This window comes from Aythya fuligula, chromosome 1, assembly GCF_009819795.1.
Source record: "Aythya fuligula isolate bAytFul2 chromosome 1, bAytFul2.pri, whole genome shotgun sequence".
Classification (NCBI taxonomy): Eukaryota; Metazoa; Chordata; class Aves; order Anseriformes; family Anatidae; genus Aythya; species Aythya fuligula.
The window spans coordinates 162,991,670-163,016,093 of record NC_045559.1 but is presented as its reverse complement, the minus strand read 5'-3'; the positions used below and the strand labels follow the sequence as shown (position 1 = coordinate 163,016,093).

Sequence of the window (24,424 nt, the reverse complement as noted above, 5' to 3'; positions counted from 1 at the left end):
GAATATAAAGAACACTAAGCTTTGTTTTGGCGTTGTTTTTGTTTTTTTTAATGTCACGGGCTATATATATTGACACCTTTTATACAAATAAAAGCAAATTATAGTATTACATTAACAAATTCTAATACAAAAATGTGTATTTCATAAAACGTGATTTTTAAATCACACAGCTCTACAGAAACATAACTCCCCTATAAAGACATCCAGTCCACTGAGCAGTGCTTGCTCAAAACATAGTTATGAACTTAAATATGCTCATAAGTGTGTTACCGTTGGACTTTACATTTGGATAAACATTACTGAAATCAGACATTACAAATCTACTCATTCCCAGAATTAGCTGTACAGCTCAAACAAGGAGAAGCTACCAGCTAAGCTCAGTACAGCTGGAGAAGCTTTGCCCTGCTGATGGCCCATCACACCTTTCAAAATCACATCCGTGAGTTGCATCAATACTTTAGTGTTACCAATCAGTAGTGTAGAGGAACAAATAGCACAACTGTTGGCAGTAAGAAATGAAGTCACAAGCCACACCCAGATCACAGGCTGCATGTTGCCTACATCACTTAAGACTAAAACTTTTTTAAAAAAAAGATTTACCAAATATTTAAAAACAAAAAGATTCATTTACCAAATATTCAAAACAAATTTTTGCCTATTGCTCTACTTCACACCAAGTTTACTGCTTTTAGGTTTTTAAATATGAAATGATTGAACTAACTGAATTAGAAGGTATACAAAATGATCATCTATCAAACATTCACTTTATACATAAACATTTCTGAAACAGATTTACAGTGTACAATTAATTTATACAGCTTAAGCAATTATTACAATACCGTTATTCCTCAAAGTGAAAGCAACCAATGTATCTAGGATTCAGTTAAAAGGTTCTTGGTCACCAGAGTTTCACCTTTCTTGTCTCACACTGTCGACATCCATGTCACCCCAATAAACATGGCAGTGTCCACTTAATAAACTGTACATCATTCCATCTAAACTTATGCTGCAAAACCGGTTAATGTGCAGGAAGAGCTCATTAACTCCATTGTGTTTTTAAATACAATGTATCTACATTTTTCCCCAGAATGCTTGCGCTTCCTGAGCTAGACATAAAATACCTTAAAACAGGTTTAGACATGAATCTGAGACCCCATAAGCAAACTATATTAAAACATCTAGAAGAAAAAATGAAAAGCAAACCACTTGTGGTAGCTCTCACTACTGTTTGCTTGCACTCTAAATATATTTTAGATGGATCTAATAGTCTGCTGAGTAAGGTAGCAAATTCAGTATTTTAATTATCTAACTTACAATATTGTGTATTGCTCTTGCTTTTTACAATGCTTACATAAAATAATGTGTATTTCAGGGCCTCCTGAATTTTCCCTATAATCTTAATCCTGTCATCTAAGTAACTGGATTTAGAATTGCCATAGTCTGCAGAGCATGCAATTTACATTGCTTTTAGATCAAATCCAATTGCATTCAATATTAGCATATAAAAATCAAAGGATGGAATATTGAGACTTAGTAGTACGCAGGTACATTTCAATGCTTAATTTTTTTTCCATAAAAATTTAAGCCATCGATGAAAAAATCTAAAACAGATTTTGTTTGAATGAAAAAGCGTTTGAGTGATTTGTGATTTCCATTTTTAAGTCTGGATTTCATAAATAATTTTTAAATGATAATTTTCCATCAAACAACGCAGTGGCTTACAGTAATAAATCATAGTATTAAGTAAGCTTGCACAGTTAATTGCAACATGATGAGCTTGGGTTTAAGGTGCTATTCCGTCTGCCCTGAAGTCTCTTAAGGACTTTACCATGTGGGCATCATGTCCGGGAACCAGACTCTTCCGAGATGCTTTGAAACTTCCCAGTGGATCTGCTCTAAGCTGTATTTCTGGTCAGGAATCAAAACCTCCTCCATAATCGAAAGCTGAGAGAGACGGCCGCCACACATCTTCACAAACTCGACGAAGGCACTGCAAGAGACTTCACACTCCCCTAGGCCGACAGCCGACAGGTACTTGCACCGCTCGGCAATACGGATCAGCTCCTCATCCAGAGGCCGTAGTCCATTGGCGCACACGACCAGCTCCACCAGCCGCGGGCACGTCATCCCAACGCGGCCAAGCACATCCTTGCTTACCGACCTCCCAAAGTAAAGGTGAGTGACGGGTGTCTCGTAGCGAAAGAACGGGTCGAACTCTTCTTCGTACAAAAAGAAGTACATTACTAAGTTTACTTTAGGAGAATGCTTGATGAAAGCGTCCCAGCTGCTCTTCTGGATGGTGTGGAACTGAGTCTGCCCAGGGTTTTCACTGACAACATCAATGCGCAAGTGTTCCAACCTGACGTGTTTCTCAGAAGACAGAGCGAGCAGCAGCTCATCGCTCAGCAGGTGGTAGTTGAGCGCCAGTTCACGTAAGCCATGACACTGGTCAGCCACACACAAGATACCTGGCAAAACAGAACATTGTTATGCAGGTGAAATATATTAAAAAACTAACAGGAAATATAAGAACTAGTTTGTTTCTTTGTGTCACAAGGGTGCAAAGAGCAGGTATTTCTACATGCAATCAAGCCATCATATCAAAATAGAATCATACTGGACAACCAGAACACAAATCTTTTCTCACATGAGTGTTGTTAACTTTGTGCATGGAAAGAAAGACATACGCTACAGATTGTATACTTTTCTGTGTTTGATTTTTGTGTGTGACAAATCTAAACAGCATACTCCAATCTGCCCTGTCATAAATCCACATATATACAAATTCATTTTTTAAAGGGGCTTATTCATAGACTTACTTCCATAGCCTGCTCTGGGACTACTGCTGTCTATGTCTGTAGCTGACCAAGCAGACAAGAATGAAACTGCCACCTGAGGAATGCAAACTTGCAAAGAATGTTTGCTTTTCATTAAATAGAGAAGTCATTGCTGCTAGAAAGAGCAAACACTGACAAACCGTGCGTCTTGAAATTTGGAAAATCTACAGCACAAGAAGGAAAACACTAAAAACTAGGAGCAGTATTCCTAGAACAGTGGTGTTGTTTTTTTTTCCCCAAACTCTATCCCTTTAATGAATCAATCCAACATGAAAGAAACAGACATTAACAAAAAGGCTTTGATACAGCCTATAAAGTTTCCATTCATCCTATTTGCAGATACAAGTAGTGCACAGACCTCTGCATTTCACGTGGCCCAGATAGCAGCACAAAATTCAGGATATGGTCTTTCCATGAATAGAGAAGTGAGGACACATCGTCTAACATGGAACTGAAAAAACTGAGCTCAACCAACTACGGCTGTGAAGCAACAGGAAGAAAAATAGCTGTCTTTTTATAGACAGACATGGTTATTAAATTCAAGAAGCCTATATCAAGCCTAAAAAAATTGAAGAAAATTGTAAAAATATTGCATGAATAAATAAAAAGTAGGTATTTTCCGCCTGAGAATTTGCGAGAGTTCCTCCAAGTGCATCAAGTGCTGTCATTTCAAACATAAAAAGATTGATAGATTAATAAAAAAATAGGTAAACAGAGTTTTAATTCAACTCCTATTGCAACTCTTTCCTGTAAAAACAGTTGTGGTATGTAAGCATACTCAGGCACGCTGCTTTGTAATAGGCTGGTTTGTTGAAGCTGTTTGAATTATTTCAAGTAGCAGGGTTCATAAGCCTCCTCTCATCACTAGTTTCAGGAAACAACTTGCAACAGATTTAGCATCTAAAAACTCACCCCTTTTACATCCTTTGTAAAGTCATCTGTTAACTTTAAAGGTATGTTACTGACTAGTGCAATCCAAAAAAGGAAGAAGTGGGGTTCAGCTTGCTGTGATCCTTTATTGTCTAGAATTGCACAGCCACATCACGTGCAGGCTATGAAATCTGCCTTCGCTGTCAGTTCCACACGCAGGGCACTGTGTAGATGGTTGGCCAGCTGGAGGGCCTGCCTAGAGCCTATGCTGCAAGTGCTACTTTCCCACAACATCCCAAAGCACTGCCTCAACCTTTACACCACCAAGAAGTAAACTGCTTTGATAGCATACTGCACAGATTTGCATCAAAAACTGTCTGCTGTGCTCCACACTGCTGATGTGGCCACTGCATCCATTCTTCTCTCCTGCTCTTCATTCAGAGATACAACTCTACCACCCCCGAAGCCACGCAAAGATACAGCCTTTACATGAATATTTTTAGTTCCTATACTATAATATTTTAACATGAATATTTTATATTCATGTTATTTATATTCATGTTTAACATGAATATTTTATATTCATGTTAAAATATTATATTCATGAGTATCATATTATTCATGAATAATATTAACATGAATATTTTTAGTTACTATACTGCAATAGGCAGTATTTCAAGTAATAAGTAACACCACATAGATGTGGATTTAAAAATAGAAATATATTTTTTACAAGATACTGTTGCAGTCCTACAGGGAAGCTAAAGTTCAGGTTGGAAACTGCAAGGAAAAGAAATTCTGGGTACGCTGACAAAAGATTAAAAAAACATCACTGCTCTTATATACTCCAGACCAAACCCAAACATGCTGTCCTGTTTTTGTACAGTAAGCTAGGGATTATTCAGAGCATTTTTTGGAAATGGTTTGCAGCTTGAAATCAGTCTTTTTCCTTTACCCCACCAGTAGTGGGACCCCTCTTTGCACTACTTGCATTGCTCTTCTCCATCCTTCACTAATAACATTCTTATGAATTAGTCTAGTACCAAACATCTCCCCCTCACCCTGAAACTGCAATCTGAAGGCACGTTATACATTTAAAGCGCATCTACAAGTAACTGCTTTCGCATAACTCATGACTCTTTTGGCTCAATTAGAGTTGTTTCACAATTTATAGTAGCCTGGTAATTAAAATATTCCCATTAGAAAAAAAAAAATACAGGTAAGTCTCTGTGCTAAGAGTTCCTCACTTTCAAGAGTCTCGTTTTTGCAGTCTGCTTGCTAAGAAGCCAACTACCCACATACCAGCTCCTTTCTTTTGTTCTACTTTTTTCTCTCCACCTCAAGGCACACCCAAACCTAGATTAAGCAATCAAATTCTTCCGCCATTTGCTTAGCACTCCAGTTTTGTCACATGCACATCTGATCCCATTCTGTTCACTCCAACTCAGGGAACGATGACAGTTGTGTTCCCTGTTCCTTAAGCAGGCATTGTCATTCCTTCCCATTGCTCTTTAGTTTAAAACATTGCATGGTATGGATCAAACAGCACATACCAGTCCAGCAACTCTACAGACCCACATCCTCCCCCAAATTACCAAGCCTAAGATGTTCCATAAAGCCTTCTCGCAAGCAGTAGCCACAAACCAGCACAGTCTAGTAGAGCTGACACCACCAGGCTGTTCTTGCATCCAAGTTCAAAGGAATGACATCCCACACCTAGCTACAAATTACTGCTGGATCATCTTCTTCTGGCTAGACATTGTTATAGCTCCTGTGCTCCTCAGGAACAGAAAGATTCTCAAATGACATTTTAAGTCAGGAAAAAACAGTCACTCAAGCTAATTTAAACAACCCCCTATCTATAACTATGAAGCTCTGAAGGAAGTAACATTCCAGTTAACAAGCTGGTAAACACTCCGCTGGACAAGCCTGCTGCAAATCAACCTGCATCCTCAGGACTTTCTACAAAATCAGACATAAGCTTTGGTTTGCAAGCTACACCTGGCAAAAGTATTAAGTTTGTGTTTTGTTTATCATCATTACAACGCTGTGACCTTTCTACAGTATCACCTTCCCCATACTAGGGGTCCTGCTGGTACATTTTACATGTAATATTTACAGTTGCAGTAAACTGGCAAGAAGCAAGCTATGGTAACCATAGTTTCTACCTATCCCCAGAAGAGGAATTTAATGAAGTTGTTAGCATCTTATTTATGATTCCTCTTCCATTTCTCAGTGATAAACAGAAGTGTGAAGTTGATGGGCTGTGACAGCAATCTCATGCTTGCTGCGCATTGCATAAACCTTCCACAAACATTAATCCTATGAACTTCAACAAAATATGGCATTCAACAATGAACTTCGACCTTTTCATTCTGATACAAGCTAATTTCATTATCGCTATGCACTTACAGCGCTAATTAAGTATAATTGGTAATGGCAGAAGAACTGTACAGTTCTAGCAAATCTCCCCTTCTTTGATGCAGCCTGCACTTGCTCCCGAGCAAAAGATTCAGCTGTTTTCTTCCAGAATAACTGCACCAGCATCTTCATAATCCACAGCACTTCAGCACTCAGAACCTGTACACAACTAACTGCCGAAAAGGAACTCAGCCTGAAAAACCTTAATTATACTGGAATACTTAAATACTCACTGCAGAAATAATGCACTAAGCAAGTCAGTATGTGCTCTTTGAACCTCTGCAAGAGGTTATGTGCTTGTCCAGAGCGTGTACTATTTTATTCTTAGCTCAGCAGTCAATCTGCAAGACTCCTGCAGAGAAAAGCAGTGGGATGGATGGATTGACAATCAGCTAATATTCTATTTAGTAACAGTTGCTGTAGATACCATATTCCGCCTCACTCTTACCCTATGCCTTTTTTTTCCAGGAGTTTACCAGTTTTCAGACAGAACTGAACGGGTACACTTTAGTAAACAAAACATGGTAGCTTACCAGCTGGAGAAACGTGAGGACAACTGCTCATTTTCAACAGCTTGAGCGTGTCGCTGTTGTTAGCCACTAGCACTTTGAGAGATGGATCATCTACTGGTGTGTCATCAATCTTTAGTGACGAGAGCGATTTGGAGTTTACAAACACCACCGTCAGCGCAGAAATGAAGTGAGACTGGAAAAAAAAGTTTACAAAAAAGTGGTATCTGAAAAAAATCTCAATGGCTTTATGCTGTACACAATCATCCTGGCTTTCTTTTATTATTCGCAGTATTTGCTGAGAGAGCCTTCCATTAACCTGATATTACTTTACTCAAAAATAGTAGACATTTTGAGTAAAACAAAGCATAATATTTTTTGCTATCAGGCCAAGTATTTGACAAATCAGAATGTCTGACATTAAACAAACTGACAACCCGACCCAGAACAATCCACTGCATGAACTTAAAGCCATAAGGAAGGCCACAAGCAAAGCGAGAGCACAGAAGCTCTCATTTTAAGGAAAACTTGCAAGTCACACGTTTAAAGTAGCATCTTCTAGAGCAGAAAGTCCCCTGTGGTGAGTTATGCTGCTCCGGTGAGATGTAAACAGCCAAGCGTGGCAAGCCTGTACTATTCAGAAGTGCCCAAAGCCAAACAGCACTACTGCCTGGCTGCCACGCACAGCGAGTACTTAAGCTTGGAATTACTCGTCTTAGAAAGCCAACTGTGTTGGTCAAGAGCCAGGAAACAGGTAATCAATTATTGATGCTGCTTAACTGGCAATTAATGTTGGTCCAACACTGAAGGTTGCTCCTGAGCATCTTTGTGGAATGATCCAAACTCACCAGTAAAGAGAGCCCCAGAATGCCTTGAAAAACATCAGCTAAGGAACAGATGTGAAAGTGTTCACAGAAACCATCACTGGTATGAAGGAATTGAGCAACTAGCTTGTAATCATGATTTCTTACAAGATTTACAAGCAAGTACTTCCTCCATGCACTCCACTAAGCGTCCTAAACTTTTACTTTGATTTCCACACTGTGCCACTGATCCATATGCACAATCCTGAACACAGTTAAGTGAGAGAAGGCTTGACAACAGTATTCGCTTATATGTGATGCGTTTATGCTTTTTACTAAAGCTCACAGACAATTAGATTTAGAGCAAGATTTAGTATTTTCAAATTAACATGAACTGGCCAAGTCAGTTCACACAAACGCAAACAACGTTCCAATCAGAAGCATTAGGTATTTTGACTTTACGCACCACTCCCATGTGCACAACACTGATTATACACATAACATACTGAGAGGAAAAGGTGCTTTATTAATATTTTTACTTTATATTCAAAGAATGCTAGTATTGTGTTTTATTTTATTTAGAATGCAACTCCATCTAAGACTAACACTAAATAGAAAGTTAAAGAAAAAAAAAATCAAACATGTTTGTAAAGGACAGGTGCCTAAAATTGTAGCTTGAGGAGTTAACAGAAGATACATAATATGCCAAAATGTAAAAGCTCATGATTTTATGTCTCTCGAATATTGCCACACACGCAGCCCACAGCACAGTCCTGAGATTCTGATATTACAGACTGTTTAGAAGATTTAAGTAGAATGTGCTTAGGCAAAATAGTGCTAAACATGATTTACAAATATTCACCAGACATCATGCTATTTGAAATGAGAAGAGTGCCAACAATGATAATATGCCAAGTAGTTCAGACTTTCTATGCAATCTGATAAAAAAAATTACATAATATTAACCATTTTTTAGATCTATTCATCTTTGGCTGCTTCTCAACCAATGGGCCTTTTAATAAAGACTTCCCAGAGGAACTTATTCTTGGTCCAATTCTATTCTTTAGCTTCATTAGTAGTCTAGGAAAATAAAAAAAGAATCACTGCTGGCAGCATTTGCCAGCAACAGAATTATTGGAGTGGTAAATATCAAAAGGCAAATTATGCCCAGAGTTGATTTAGACTTATTTTGAACATTCTTAAAAGGCCACATATAAACTTATTAAGAACAAGAAAGTCTGTATTTTAAAAGAATCAAAGCTGCAGAAGACCTCACCATGAATGACTACAAATATTTATTCAGCAAGCTGAATAGGACCACAACATATCCTTCCAGTTGAAAACGGACAGACATTCAGATTAAGAAATGACAAAATATACAAAGCTAAGCAAAGTATCATTAACGAACACATTAAGTCTGAATTTTTCCCACTGATGTTTAGGTTTCCTTAGGTCACAGCTCAAAGCACACTGAAAGAAGAAAAAAAAATAGAAAAAAATAGAGATCTTAAAAACCTTTCTGAAAATTAAGGATTAAAAATACATATTCAAGGTACATAAATGACATGGCTGTGATCACTGCCAAGGATAATAATTGATAATCCTTCTGTAGTTAACCTTGCTTAAACCCTATATCCTACTTCCTTTCCTGAGGTTGTCCCTACCTCTTCCTTGTCCTTGTTGCCATCAGCAGTGACATCACTGTGATCCAGCTAACAGCTTAGCTTTAACTGCCTCTTCACATCCATGTCGACTGGATTCTAGAATTGAGGCTGACAGACATCCAGGATCTTCTTGCATATAACAAGCTGCCCAGGCTACCACAACCACTCTCCTCCTTCTCCACAATAGCATGTTTCTATTTCACTAGAGGGATTCTTGCTCAGAACTGCATACAAAAGGTTCTTCTTTTAGATTAGAAGCCTTCTAATGCAGTCTTATTTTTGGTAGACATATTTGGTAGAAATCTGACAGAAGATATCAGAAATATAGTGCACTTAGCTAAGAATTCAACACCTGATTGTGACATAAAGCACTGAAAAGTCACAATCATACCACATTCTAAAGAAAAATCAATGTCTAATTCCCACAGGGATGAAACTCTACTGCTTGGATTTTAATTGTTTCCTAAAGAAAACATTGCTCCCATAGTACACTTACAGACACAAGGCCTCTAGCCTCCTGATTTGCAACACATTACCCAGTATTACATCAAAGCCAGAAGACAGGAATACTTTGAAAAATAAAATCAGGACCAAGTTCTTACATGAAGCAGAGAACAAGTGAAACTTCAGATGTCCATCTTAGTAGAATATGGAAGTTTTTTAGTAGAGCCCAATAATACTAATTTTTCTTTGCCAAAAATCATTGCCAAAGATTCATTCTTACAAAAAAAAAAAAAAACAACTTGTCTTTAAGTTACAATTAAACTATACGAACCACTGCAATATTTTACATAGAAAAAACACACACATTAAAATACCTTTGGTAAATCCATGAAGCTTGGCCGGGCTGTTGAAATTAGTCCAAGTGTTTTCAAAGAGCAGTTCACAAGCTGTGATAAAATATCACAAGCTGCTTCTGCAGATTCCTTGCTACTGTCCACCTTAACAAAAGTAAATGCATTGATTCAGAAAATACTGCATCAAAACACAACTGTTATGAAAAGAGTTGCTATACTTTATTATTTTTTTAATCTTTTGTAATGTGATGTTGAAATCTCAATGAGTTATTTTTTTAAACCAATGTCCTTTATTTTTTTCCCGCTGAAAGGAAAAAAATCAAATATCAAAAATCCAAGATAGTTTGCTATCAACTTACTGCGCTCCTAAATCCTCTGCTAAAACTTAGCATGGTGAGCGGTCAGCTGAGCAGTCTGTTCCAAGGTATTCGGTCGACATCAAGAAATAAAAAGGTGAAGGTTCTTTTGGCTCCAAAACCCGTCCCCGTATTTCCTATCAATATGTGGGAATTCTATCAACCCTTCCCTGTGTGAAAAGGACGCTTCCATTATGGTGACTCAGCTCATAATAGAGCTGCTGGAGAATCAAGTACATTATCATTTGAACATACACAGCTACACCTTCATCGTTAACACCACAACAGATATGAAATGGATACCCTGGAAAAAAAAACACCACTTAATTATCATTTTGTTACACAGCTGAATCACTTAACATGCCTCCAGTGGCACTTTCCCAATGCTCAGATGCACTTTCAGAATACCCTCTTAAATACAGTACTCATGACACCTTTATAGGCCTCCAGAACAGTAAAAAAGCACGATCAGGACATCAACTTTAAGTCTACCATATGCCATGCTACCTCATCAGCAATCAATCTACGCCTGATGAATGTTCACCTGCAAACCTTCGAATAACCAGTCTACATCCAGTATCATATCAAGCTGCTGCAATGCATATGATCCAGCAGAAGTACCTCAACTACCCACCCACACTCATGCTTCTTCCTACATTAAACCTGCCAGATCTGAGAAACAAGTAAACAGCATGTCCACCTTGCTGCACAAGCCACTTCTTTTCCGGAATTACCACACAGCTGATCCATACATAGCCATGACTACAGTCTCCCACCACCCTTCTAGAACAGAGGAATCTGTAGGCCAATGTTCAAAGTTTCCATCCATTTAAAATAATTCCATAATGTTAACAAAGTTGTCCTGACCAAATGGTATTTCTCAGCCAAACACAATCAGCAGATATACCCTCCTGAGCAAAGGCCATGCACTTTTGTTCAGTTTACTGAAAGGCAGCCATGCTGATTAAATGCTGTGGACAATCCCATATAATTTGGTAGTAAATTTGCTAGTTGCTTATTGCTTACTAACAATACTGAAGTTACAGGTGCCTGCTTGCTGAAGCAGAATTCTAAGCAGCTAAGATGCCTCAAGAAAAAAAAAAAAAAGCACGTTCAGAATTGCTACTGTAAGTTCAGTTTCCCAAAATATATTCAAATAAATAATGAATTAGAAGACGCATCTCTACCCATTTGGAGAACTTATTTCTTCAGCATGCGGTGCCTGAGAACTAGGTCTTCCAGGCTGAGAGCTGCAATATTCCCTCTTAACTGAGGATCCTAATCACAAAGATCATGTCATAAGCCTTTCCTAACATTTAGTGATGTTCTTTAACTTTCAGCATGTCAAAATGTTTTGATTGCAACTGTCAATCATTATTTGCCAATATCAGTACTTCAACTACTGATATTAACAGAGTACTTCTCATGCTTTGATATTGATCTAGATGAATCATCAGAACCGTTTCAAGTACATTTCCTTGAAACAATCCTAATAAAATGAAAAAAAAAAAAAAAAGTTTAACACACATTTTTAGAAAGGTATTAAAAGAGCCTATAAAATACACTACCTTGAAGCTTACATACTGCAAGTGATTGGAATGCCTCTTTATTATTTGCTTGATCAGTTCAGGATGCGTAGCCCTCAGGTAAGACGTGGCTGGTTGATTCAGTTCAAACTCAAAACACCTCCAGAGATCAGGCATGTGAAACACTTGGTTCCAGCTTCGGCAGACCTGCGATGCATGAGCACGATCCAGAAGGGGCAGGTACTGGAATACCTGCAGGATAATGTCTTGGAGCAGGTTACCCCAGTCAGGACTCTGTGCAACAATGGCTTTCTCATCTGTGATCTTGTGTCTCTTGGATTCTTTCTCACTTGTTTCTTCAGATGAACTGTTGTTGGCCTCATCAGTTTTCCTCCCTCGTTTCATTCTGCAAGAACAAGAAAATTTCTATAAGTTTTCTATGTGTAAGACAGCTCAAAAGAACGGTATTTATAGAAAACTGTGGAGGTGAAGATGCACCTTTTCTGTAACCACGATTTTGTGTAAAGAAAAAAAAACAAGTAGCAATGAATTTGAAATGCAAGTCTAAAAATCATACTACCACCTAGATAGGTGAATTTAATATTACTTTCCTAGTCACTAACACCACCAAACCATTTACAATGTAGGCACTGTCTTGTCATCATTTTGCTTTTGTGTTTGAGAACACTTTGAACCTAATTTGTTTCACCATTTTGTTTGATTATCACTTCAATTTCCCATGAATGGAGACATTCTTCCAAACTACTTTGTGAACAGTTATTATTCATAGTGCTCCCCTACTCCTATTTACCAGAAATAACATTTGAAATTGTGGAAAGCAAAAGACAGGTAAGAGCAGGAAAAAGAGGAAGAATGTATACATGTTAGCAGGTATTGTATCTGGCCAGTTAATTTTTATTTACAGACAGAAATAGCTTTCTTTTTTTAAAAGTAAAGAGGTTACTTCAGTGTGTGTATTTTAAATCAATATCCTTAAAAAACATATTTCATCAAGAACATGCGTGCTTTAGTTTTTCCAGCCAATTAGTAAATAGGGATTGTGAAAGACTTCCAATAAACAGTCTGGAAGGTCCAACCCACAAAAAAATAAAGATAGATTACAGAAGAGTCAAACTTTCTTCAAAATCACATTAAGCAAATCTGAGGCAAAAGGCTACCTCATTCCCAGTAGCATATACTTCTTCCCTAGCAGTCCCATTTAAACAAGTCATGTATAACTTCATGTATTTAATATGAAAAAACACCGCTATGCACATTTGAAATTTAACATCAGTTATTGATCAAAGCATGTTCTTTTGTACACACCACCTTAAAACTGAACTTGCATCCAGACATTTATTTTTAAAAACCTGAATGTGACACACACCACGTCCTTAAGGCCTATGAATGAGACTTCAAACTAAACTACTATACATTCAATTGAAGTCCCTAAAAGCCTAAGACAACCAGGGTGGCAGAGTAGGCTTGATATGTGTAATCACCTCCAACCCTGTCATGATTTCTGGACAGTAAATATGCACTTCATACACAGTGAAATAATTTTGACTTAGTGGTCAAGTATGATTTCAGGTACAAGATTATTATGTGTTCTTGCAGTTTAGGCCTGCAGGCAGCTAACCCTACAGCAGGATGGGGGGAGGAAAATTTGGAGAAAAAAAAATCTGATAACTGATGCATTGAGATAAGGACAGTTTAATAAGAAAGAGGGGAAAAAAGAAAATACCACACAAGTGATGTGCAAGACAAATCGCTCACCACCAGCCCACTGATACCCAGTTCGTCCCCGAGCAGCTCCCCTACCTAACCCACCAAATTTCATTGTTCCACATGATGTCCTATGGTATGGGACATCCCTTTGGCCAGCCTGGGCCAGCTCTCCTGGTTCTGTCCCCTCCCAGCTCCTGGTGCACCCCCAGCCTCCTCGATGGCAGGGCAGCGAGAAGCTGAACAGTCACTGGCTCTGCGCAAGCACTGCTCTGCAGCAGCTAAAACATCAGGGTTGTCAGTGTTACTTTTCTCCTACATCCAAAACACAGCACCTGACCAGCTGCAGTGGAGAAATACAGTTTTATGCCAGCCACAACCAGGACACTTGTCCAATTTGCTTGGCATCTGAACAATTAACTTTCCCTGCTACATACTACAACCAAGTAAAAGTTTAGAGGTCTTTTTAACACAAAGTGCAATACCCTAGATACCCATACAACAAATCATACTGTTTTATCATCCAATGCATCACAGCTTATTTTCTCAAAGCCAGCATCTCTTCATCTATCTTTGAGATACTTTAATCATGCCTCCTACTCACATGACAATAGTGAGTTATCAGTTGGGGTCTGTGACTATTTATAAAACGCTGTGATCAAACCTGAACATACTGTCATGGAAGACTGATGAACACAATTTCTCTCTTGATTCTTTCATCCCACTAGCACTGCAGACAATCATAATATTTCACCATCATAAGAGCAAGAAAACCTCTTCTTAGTTCCTGAGAACTACTTACTGTGATCCTCAGCTAACGACTACAAACCTATGCAAAATATGACTGCAGTGGCAGAACAAGCTTTCCACCTGAGAGAGCTCCGTGGCTGAGCTGCTATCTTCACTACACAGATGGAAAGCAATAAAACTGGATACAGTCACTTTCAATCACCCGCATCTAACAAAGTTGAAGGAACTGGACTTTGGAACTGTGAAAGCAGAATAGTCAGAACAAGTATCTAATCATTCTGCTAATTAGCTTAGCAAATCCACTGGGGACCTGTCGTGTTTATGTTTACAATAACATTTTCGCACCATGCTTAGCATTTATCTGCAATAAGTTAGTCTGAACTGAAATACTCCTTTAAACTTTACATTAAACATATTCAAAACAACTAGCTTCTAATGAGCAACCGCCATATGCAAGTTGCTCACTTGCCAAAACTGAGATGGCACGTGCCCGATATTTGATTTCCAATCCATTTCTTCTTTATCTGTAAAAACTACACGTGGTGAACATTACATTTGGGGAGCTAAGTCTTGTTTTACAGAGAAGCTAATATAAATGCCCCATTTTCCAAGTTAGCATGCTATTTCATCACAGCTCCAGGGGGTCAAGCCCTGGATTTTCTTCCCTACCACATGTAGGGGCTATTGTGCACACAGAGTACAGTTGATTTGCATTCACAATCCATTTACTAAGTGACCTTTTCAAAGACACAAGCAGTAGATCTGGCACTTTTCTAGAAGAAATGACAAGGAACTCACTGCTACTGACAGAACTGTGATTTTTCAGCTGAACCTCTTTTTCTCAGAACCTATGATACATGAATGACAGAAGTGGACCAGGTCATCAACAGCCAACTTAAAAGTTGCACCTTGGAGCTCACTGACCAACCTTGATGAGTTCTAAGTAATTAATGTACACTGGTCACAGATTAAAACCCACTTGGGAAGTTGCAGGGTGTAGTTTTTACAGACAAACAAATAATTGAGACAAAATAATCATCAACAGAACTGTACTTGACGGTCTTTAGGTCACAACCTTCCAAGAAAATAAGACGTCATTAAAAAGTAGTGGATAGAAAAAGGTATTTCCAGAGAACGTTTTTTTGCTAATGACTTTTTGGATGCTTTTGAAATTTAAAAGAGAAAGATGAATTTTGAAAAATAGTCCCATGTGGAACTTTCTCAAAAATCACAAAAGAAAGCGTAAAGACTAAAAACAATGATTTTAAATCCTAGATGACTGTTTTGTCTTTTTCTTGTTGTAGAATTTAAAGTATTGGAAAAGATTTTTAAAAACATAATTGGTTTCAACCTCTTAGCATGCCTAAGAGTAGAACAAGTGCAGAATTGAAGCACATTTCCCTACAGAAGTTAGCAGAGCCATAAAGAGTTATTAAAAAAAAGTCAATTAAGAGAATCAAAAAGGTTGCAGAAAGGTTCACTAAGAACAGGCAAGCAAAATTGAGCAGTTCTCTTTTGTTTGTGTCTGATAGTCTAGATACTTAACCATTTTGAATTTAAGACCACCAGAAACAACTTCAGCGAAGGGAGACACTGATGCAAGATTCCTTACGAGCATATTAATGTATACTAATTACTTAGTACTAATTATCAGCAGATTTATTTTTCAAATAATGATTGTTTAACACTTCCTTCAATGTTTGAACCATCTTTAACTCTCTCTGGCATACTCAGGTGCTACCACCAACCTGTCCTTCCAAATCACTGCTGTAACCAAGTTTGCTTTTTAAAGCAAAGACACTGACAGAAAGGAAAACACAACAGCAACAAAACAAAAGACAGAAGGAAAGAAACCTGCCAACTCTACCAGGCTAAAAAGTGATGTGATACCACAATGCCCGACTCGTTCAGATTTCCCAAATGAATTTCTCGGCCTAGAATAACATCTCGGCTCCGAGCTGGGCACGACACGAGCTATACATCTCCTCTGTGGTATGGTCCTGCTCAGCCACCGGCTGGGAGGAGGAGCACCGCACACGCCGAGCGTTGTTTATAGCGCCGAGCACGAGCACGACGGCAGTTAAAAATAAAATAATAAAAAGGGGGTGTGGGCAGCGCACGCCTGCTCGTACCCTGCTGGCCACGCTTCGCTATGGGGCAGCCCAGCCGAGCTCCCCGCGTTGTTTACAGCGGGCGCAAGGCTGTTCTAGAAACAACCCGAGGAGGGGAAGAGGGGGCAGCCCCCTCACACCCCCACACCCCAAACTGCTGCCAACACCCGCCCGGGGCGGCACCGAGGGGGCATCACGGCCACTTGCCAGGGTCACGACGAGGAGCACCAGGGCTCCGCCGCCCCCCGCCTCACCGCGCCCCTTCACCTGGCGGCTCCCCGCTGCGCTTCGCCTCAACCGGGACTCGGGCCGCGCTGGCGCCTCCGCTCCGGCCACATGAGCCCCTCCACGGCAGCCGTCGCCGTCCGTCCGTCTGTCTTTTTGCCCGTCTGTCTGTCCGCCCCGTCCCGCCGCTCCCCTCCCTCTTCCCCTGTTTACTGGGCGGCAGCGGAAGCGACGCGGCCGCAGCCAAAATGGCGGCGGGCGGGCTGTGAGGCGACACCACCCCCCCCCTCCCTCCCTCCCTGCGCCGAGGGCGGGGCCGCCCCGTAATGGCCGCCCCTCAACGGCTGCCCCGGGGCCGTTGGGGCCGTTGGGTGGGGCGGGAGGGAGGAGCGAAGGGGCGTTCTCGTCGCTCATAGAGTTAATTGTAGGAGTAACTTGGACGCCCCGTGCCAGGCTAGCATTGGGAATAAACGTAGTGGAGGAAGCAGACATCAGTGGGAATAAAGTTCTTGAGATATTGCTAGGTGAAGAAGATAGAGTGGTGTATGGCGGCTCCCTTTGGCTGGAAATGTCGGTGTGATATTGCCCCTTCGAACAGAATCACAGAATTTCAAGGTTGGAAGAGACCTCAAGATCATCGAGTCCAAACTTTGACCTAACACTAACCAGTCCTCCACTAAACCATATCCCTAAGCTCTACATCTAAACGTCTTTTAAAGACCTCCAGGGATGGTGACTCAACCACTTCCCTGGGCAGCCTGTTCCAATGCCTCACAACCCTTTTGGTAAAGAAGTTCTTCCGAACATCCAACCTAAAACACCCCTGGTGCAACTTTAGCCCATTCCCCCTCGTCCTGTCACCAGGCACATGGGAGAACAGACCAACCCCCAGCTCTCTACAGCCTCCTTTGAGGTAACTGTAGAGTGCGATAAGGTCGCCCCTGAGCCTCCTCTTCTCCAGGCTGAACAACGCCATGCAGCATGTTCTTCAGTCCTGTAAAGGACAGAAGTTTTTAAAGTTGGAGTTGCCAAGACATACAGAAATTTGAAATAGCTCCCATTCAATCCTGATTTCCATCATAAATTTCATAAAAATAGCCAGATGTGGTCCAATGATTTCCCAGTCTTGAAACGGTTTTGAAACAGGATAACAGTTCTTCGGTGATCTCTCACATGTCAGCATCCCTCAGTTCTTCCAGAAGCAACCTACATGAAAAAAAATAATACTGTGACATTTTCTTACATAACTGAAAGCTGATAAAAAGAAGCTTGATTTATGTATGTATTTATTTATTTTGATTGTTTTGTTTTATTTTCAGTTCTAAATCTAATTCCTTGAGATTATTGGAAGGAGAAAAATTACTTGTAGAGAAACAGCAATGCTTTTCAATGAGAAATGTTAATTTCAGTATTGAATTTCTATAATAAAATAATCACTTTTGAATTTAATGTGTCTTAAGACATTTATGTAGCTCAACCGTTATAGTCCCATGTGTATTTGCAAGTGTCAGCCTTCAGCTTTTCAGAAAAATCTTGAGATGAGAGGTGGGTTATCACTTTGAGCATTAATGAGCATCCCAGTCATGCTTATAATAGCATATAATAGCTGTGTGACTGTGACTTGTTGAGTTCTACAGAACAGCTTCATAAAGCTTGGAAGATAACAAGGTGTGTTTGTGGCTGAAGCCAATTCTCACTCAAGAAAACAGAAGGAACTGTTCCACTGTCTCCACCTATAAATGTTAGGTTTCTTTCATTGTCATTGTTCTACTTCATAAGGGTTGGCTGTCTAAAGATGGGAAAATAACAGCCCCCAGTTACAGTTGCTGGTAATGATAAGTTATATACATACATAAAGGACTTGAAAGTTTCTGGGTATGTGGGAAAGGAAGGTAGAATGGATTGACCCCAGTATCTGTGCTTATGATCTACTGCTTAATAGTGAATGCAGAGTGAGCAGTTCATGCTCCTCCTGATAGCCTCCTGTGTTGTTTTCAGGTGGTGTTAGGCTGGTGATATGATGTGACTGATCCATGTCATGCAAGGTCAGAAATACCTTTTCACCAAGACTAATGCTCTGATGAAAATCTGATGTCTGCAGAAAAATAAAATAAAATAAAATAATAATAATAAAGAACATCTTGTGGTAAAGGACTCATAAGATGTAACAGGCCTGAAATTTCCTTATTTCAATGTAATTTTTAACCCTTAATGCATTATCTGAGTGTTGATGTGTTGACTTACTGGGAGAGACTTGTTACGCTGCCTCACAGTTTTATATTACTGCCTGATATTTGGAATGAAAAAAGTTTGCTTCAGTGCCTGTGCCCTTATTTGCTGTGCTGTAATTGCTTGTGTAAGTTTTAGACACGCTAAGTGTAGGAGGAGAAGAGGACAAGTCAGCTGGAACTCTGTGTATCACACTAGTAGAGGGTGTATCAGCCAAACTCATCAAGGAGGGAAGTTTCAGCTCTACACTGAGCCATATCAGGCCCAGGACATGGAGGAACGCACTGCAAGCTGCGTCAGTAGCATCTGTTGGCAAAGCATGAGAATGGGGGAGTTTGCCAGGACTGAATAAAAGAAAACCTAGGAGCTGGTGGTGTGGGGATCTTCTGACACCTGGAGAGCACCTTGTGGCTGGCTCTGGACAAAACCATGGTGTTTATGGAGCTCTTGGACTCTGAGGTAGCTGGTGACAGCAAAGAAAGAAAGGTCCAAGTAGCAAAGGTCCAAAGACAGCATTCATAGGTCTCTGGGCTGATTTGTGAAAGATCTGTGGGGCATTCTGGAAACATCACCAGTGACTGTGGCTGAGAAGTGCCATGAGAAGAATGCTGAAAGGGTCCCTCACGCAGCTCTGAATATTGAGTGAGTTGCATGCAGTACACTTGGTCTTGACCTAGAATTACCAAGGTATCCCATCAACATTTCTTGAACAATTTTAATCTTCCTGAATGGCTCAGCGTCATACATTCTCTACATTTTTCAGACACTACCATATTTTGACCAGTCTTTGGATTTGACCAGTCAGGAAAGATTTTCTAGGAGAAAGGAAGCATTTACACTGTTAGAAGACAGCACTAAGGACTGATAAAATAAGTCTGTATTGTCTATCACAAGCAAGGCCGTATAGAACAGGAACTGAAACTCATTCTGTTTTTTAAAATAAAGGGCAACAGGTGAAATGGTCCTTAAAACAGAGGGTATCAGCTTAAGACTTGCAGACAGGACCTTCTGATACTCATGGGCATGGAAAAATAAAAATATAAAACGAAGGATGAGTGACAGCAAGGCAGTGTTGCCTGCAGCAGGTGGATTACTTGCTGTTGTTGCTCATGCTGCAGTAAATGCTGGGGTGAATTGCTTTAAAAGGTTCCTCAGAACTTAATGTCTGGATATTATTTCTGTCTGGAGTCTATAGTGATGCCTACCAGATAAATAGTTCAGATGGTTTCCTCATCTGTGAAAGCTGTGGTATCACTCTTTATGTTTGGTGGGACATCACAGTAAAATCCTCCATTCGCTGGCACATCTCCAACGCAGTAATATCACGGCCTCTCTTTGGCAAGGAGTTCATCCCGGACAGGCTGAGCATGGCGAGCCATGTGAACGACAGCACAGGCAAGAACTGAACGTTTCCATGTCACGGGCTGCGGGTCGCCAGCTGAGAACAACACTTGAGACTGACGGAAAGGGACAGCGCCGGGTCAGGCTGACCTGACAGCGTACTGGGACAGGAGCTTTTTGTTTTCCATGAATTTTCTCTCTGTTCTGTGGGTGTCCCTGAAAATCAGCTTAGCTGTCTCTGCCAGCGGGTGAGGAGTTAATGTGATCAGCAGAATAGCAGTGGTGAAGTTAAAATCCCAAACAGGTTTATTGCTAAGAGGGGGCTGGCATTTGTATTAGGATTGAATGCCTGGCTAAGTAGGCACTGAAAGAGGGTACCTGGGCTCCTGCGTGGACACCCTAACACAGGTTTTCAAATATAGGTCCAGGACCCTGTTTCTAAGTCCCCATACCTCAGCACTGGGTGTGAAACCCAGATGTTCACCAATTCCTTGAATGCACAAGCGTGCTGGAAGAATAGATCCAGTGTCCTACCAGTAGGCACCTATTGGTGGGAAACTTCAAGTTCAAACAGCATTAAGCACCTGGGGCTTGCCAGAGCATGTAATTTGGCTGGTGGGAGAGATGTAGTTGTGCTGTGCCTCCACCTGGAGGGAGATAAACATGTATGGACCCAGGCCATACAGTAGTACAGGCTTTCCCATACTACACTGGTAGTATGGGAAAACCCAAAGGAGTGGAGGTAGAGACAATAGCCTTAATAGTAGCAGTGGCTTGAACTGGGATGTCATTGTTCAAATCCTGTTTGTACTGGGTAAAATGAGGACAGAGGCAGATGCAGATGGAGCATACCATCTTACCTGATGCGTAGGACAGCAAAATACATGGGACAGGTTGCAGGCGGTGAGCTACCCTGTGCATGGGATCATCCCTGTTGGTATTACTGCTCCTCGACAGAGTCTGCCGACAAAACCTGCCTTTAGGCAGAAGCTTCTAAAGGGTTGGCATTCAGATCCACCACTCAGATGGAGATGGAGAATTACTGCTGGTGGACCATCATACTGAACCACCTGAACTTGCAAGTGTTCAGGCCTGTATTCCGAGGCTATCCCAAAGCAGTACCTCAAGCACTGTTTAACACTGTCAGTGACCAAACCCCGCATTAGGTGCTCGGGAAGAATCAGCCGCATCCAAAGTGACTGGATTTCAACTAGCAGGAGACAGCCAATGTGAAACCTTGTGGTAACAGCGGAGAGCCCTGATTTGGGTGCCTCCTTCATCCCAGCAGACCACGGAGGTGGCTGTCACTCTAGAAACACACTGGTTAGCTGGCAGGGGCATCTCTGGGGGGCTGTTGATGACTTGTGATGCCCTCTTATGCCTGCTTGCTGTCCTGCTGGTTGCAAGCTGTTTGTTCTGTGTTCGGTTGCATCTATATCACTACACCCAGTGAAAACCTGCCACCCGGAGTCCTTGCTAGCAAAGGTTGAAGTTGCACACCCCAGGAGTGAGAGCAGGTGTGCAACAGCACAGCCCTTCCAGTATGTCTTGGGCAGGGGGACACGAGGCATCTACAACCACTGCACTTGTCACCTGTAACACTTGCAGTGGATCAAGGAAGGGGTTGTGGCAAAAAAAAAAAGTAAAGTTTGAGTTGTGTCCTGAATGACTAGTTGGTCCTGAAACTCCCTAGCTAGTCTCTGCACAGGTTGAAACAATGAACTAACTTACTGCAATCTAATTTAGGACTAAGGAATGCCATTTTTTTAAGGATCAAGATTATCAGGCCCTGATGGTGGCTGGTTAATTTTTCGTGCTGCATTCACTGTAATTGTTTTCTGCTCAGTAGGTGGATACACCCGTGAAAGTTTGAGCTTTGTAAATTAATGATGTATAAGCCAAGTGGGAGTACTGCAGCCTCGCCTTGGCCAGGAGCTGTGTATAAACTGGCTGAGCACCACGTGGTGAGCCGAGGCAGGCAGGGTGGTGTGAACAAGAACCGAGTATTTCCATTGCGTGGGCTGCGGAGCGGCAGCTGACAGACGCGTGTGCGAAACTGCTGGAAAGGCATACAGCAGCCTCGCCGTGGGCTGATCTGATTAGTGGCCTCTGCTGACATCTGGCTATAATCAGCGGCGGAGATCAGCGCAGGGGGGAGATGTGGTGACGCGAATGTCTGGCACGGCGGTGAAGCAGAGCGTCCAAGGTGCGAGCATTACGTGGGACAGCCGAGCTCGACCCAGGAGCTCAAGCTCGTGCTTGACCGTGCCGTGCCCCTGCAGCAGTAATCGGCGAGGGTCAGTCGTGTGTGTGGGAAGCGTTTCCTTGACGCTGCCCATCCTGCACTCAGTCCACTACATACACTGCACCTCAGTGTCATCTTGTTTGGTGTTCCTTTCCCTGCTGTGATAACATTTTCCTAAACTAATTTTAGTGTTATCCTAAAATGGAAGAGAAGGCTGAAATTTTCAAAAATAGAATTCAAGTTAATTTGTAACTAAGGTACCACACTTGGGAAATTTTCTAAAGATGATAGTGGGTCAGACACTTCAGACTTGTCTACTCTGCCTGTTAATTGTTTTTCCGTAACTTCAGAGCCACGGGGACCTACATCAAGAACCCGTGCTGCAACTACACCCAGCCTGCCAGTTTCTCACACACTACAGCTAGGTGCAATGTCCACTGAAGATACTGGAGAACGGACTGGCAGGAACCAGCAGCTCTTTCAATCCCTAAACGTTAATAAAAAGCCAGGATAATTGTGGGCTACCATTATGAAGTGACTCTGGCTGCCTAATCAGAGTTCATTGGCTCTAGAAACAGGATCATCAGATACTGAGTAATGAATTTATGTTTTCAAAAAAAGACACTTAGTCCTCTTAAGGTCCATAGTAGGTCTCTAAAAATATCTGGCAGTATTAAAAAATGAACCATCAAACCTCAGGGCACAATGACTACCTTTCACTTCTCAGAAGATAATTTAGCACAAGAGCAGAGAAATGGCTGAGGATGTGTTTTTGTAGAGAAAAAATAATAACTGGGCAACACAGAGCCACAAACACAGAATAAATACATCAAACACCTTGACCTTTATATTCTTCCTATTTGGACATGCTCTCAAAAAATCTACTTTGATGCTGAAGGTTGCAATGAGTGGGGTCCAAAGCATTGTTTCTGTTTCGCAGACAGCAGAGTAGGTTTTGATGACTCTACCTAACTTCAAAGATGCACATTTTAGTCATCTACATCTGAGATACCCAGATGGCATCTGTCTTGCAGTGAGGTGAAATGAACCATATCTCAGAAGTGCCTGTTGCTCTTCACTGAGAATGACTATACCTGAGGTAAACATCCACAGTATGGACGTAGCTTGGACAGGGTGAGCCATTCTTTGTTTCGAAAACTGAAGTATGATGTAGGAAGAAGCCTGACTTCAAGATGCTGACTACGAACAACACGTTGGTTTCTTCCCAACATTCAACTTCAAACTGTTAGTGAATTTTTTGTGGAACGACATACCTCATCGTTGCAGGTACTGGACCAATCTTTCTCTTGTCTACTTGTTATTCTTTTTATCTATTGCTAATTGAGTTTTATCTTGTATCTTTTCCCTTTTTCCTACTTCTATTCATCCATAATTATTTTAGTTTCCTTTTTTTTTTTTTTTTTTCTTTTTTTAATACATAACTTGTGTCTTGACCAAGCGAACTGCTTAGTACAAGTCATATCTTGTTTACATTAGCATAGGTGCTGGCTGAGATCTTAGAGTACTTGGTTATTGTAAAGAAAACTTCAATTCCCCCCTTTTTTTTTCTTTGCACTTGATTCCCACAGGATCTTACCCAAAAAATCTACAAATTTACTGAGCATAATTTTTCTATCTTGCTTTCTTCTTTCCTTTCTTCTCCTCTCCTCTCTGAATCATGAATGTTGTAAATTCACAGTTGCTTTCATCAAAGCTGTCCTTCAGACAGAATCAAATCTAGTAGAGCCCTCTTTTAGTTGCTTTCTCTACTTTACATATCATATTTATTGCAAATATATTCCAAGAACTTATCAAGCAGCCTCCTGCTGCATAGCTTTCCAAAATACATATCCACTAGTTAAAATTTCTCACTGTCACAGGTTCAGTAGTTGGATGACTGTCAGATGTACAAAAAAAGGATGTCGTGTATTTCTTTGCAAGCCCAGTGCAAGCCCTGTTTTATAGCCTTGGCCCCTGTTCCTGCAGCCTCTCCCACCCCTGTCATTACTGAGTAC

The 24,424-nt window shown here is 40.9% G+C and overlaps 1 protein-coding gene across 1 annotated transcript; it reads right to left on the bottom strand.

The window, feature by feature from the left end:
- Positions 1-1,646: 1,646 nt before the first annotated feature.
- On the bottom strand, positions 1,647-16,858 carry FBXL3 (F-box and leucine rich repeat protein 3). The gene is made up of 5 exons (XM_032207943.1): positions 16,637-16,858; positions 11,826-12,189; positions 9,923-10,045; positions 6,662-6,833; positions 1,647-2,468 (listed from the first exon to the last, which is right to left on the bottom strand). Exons 2-5 carry the CDS (start codon positions 12,186-12,188, stop codon positions 1,825-1,827), a joined length of 1,302 nt encoding a protein of 433 aa, XP_032063834.1. The 5' UTR covers position 12,189; positions 16,637-16,858; the 3' UTR covers positions 1,647-1,824.
- Between the last annotated feature and the right edge of the window lie 7,566 nt (positions 16,859-24,424).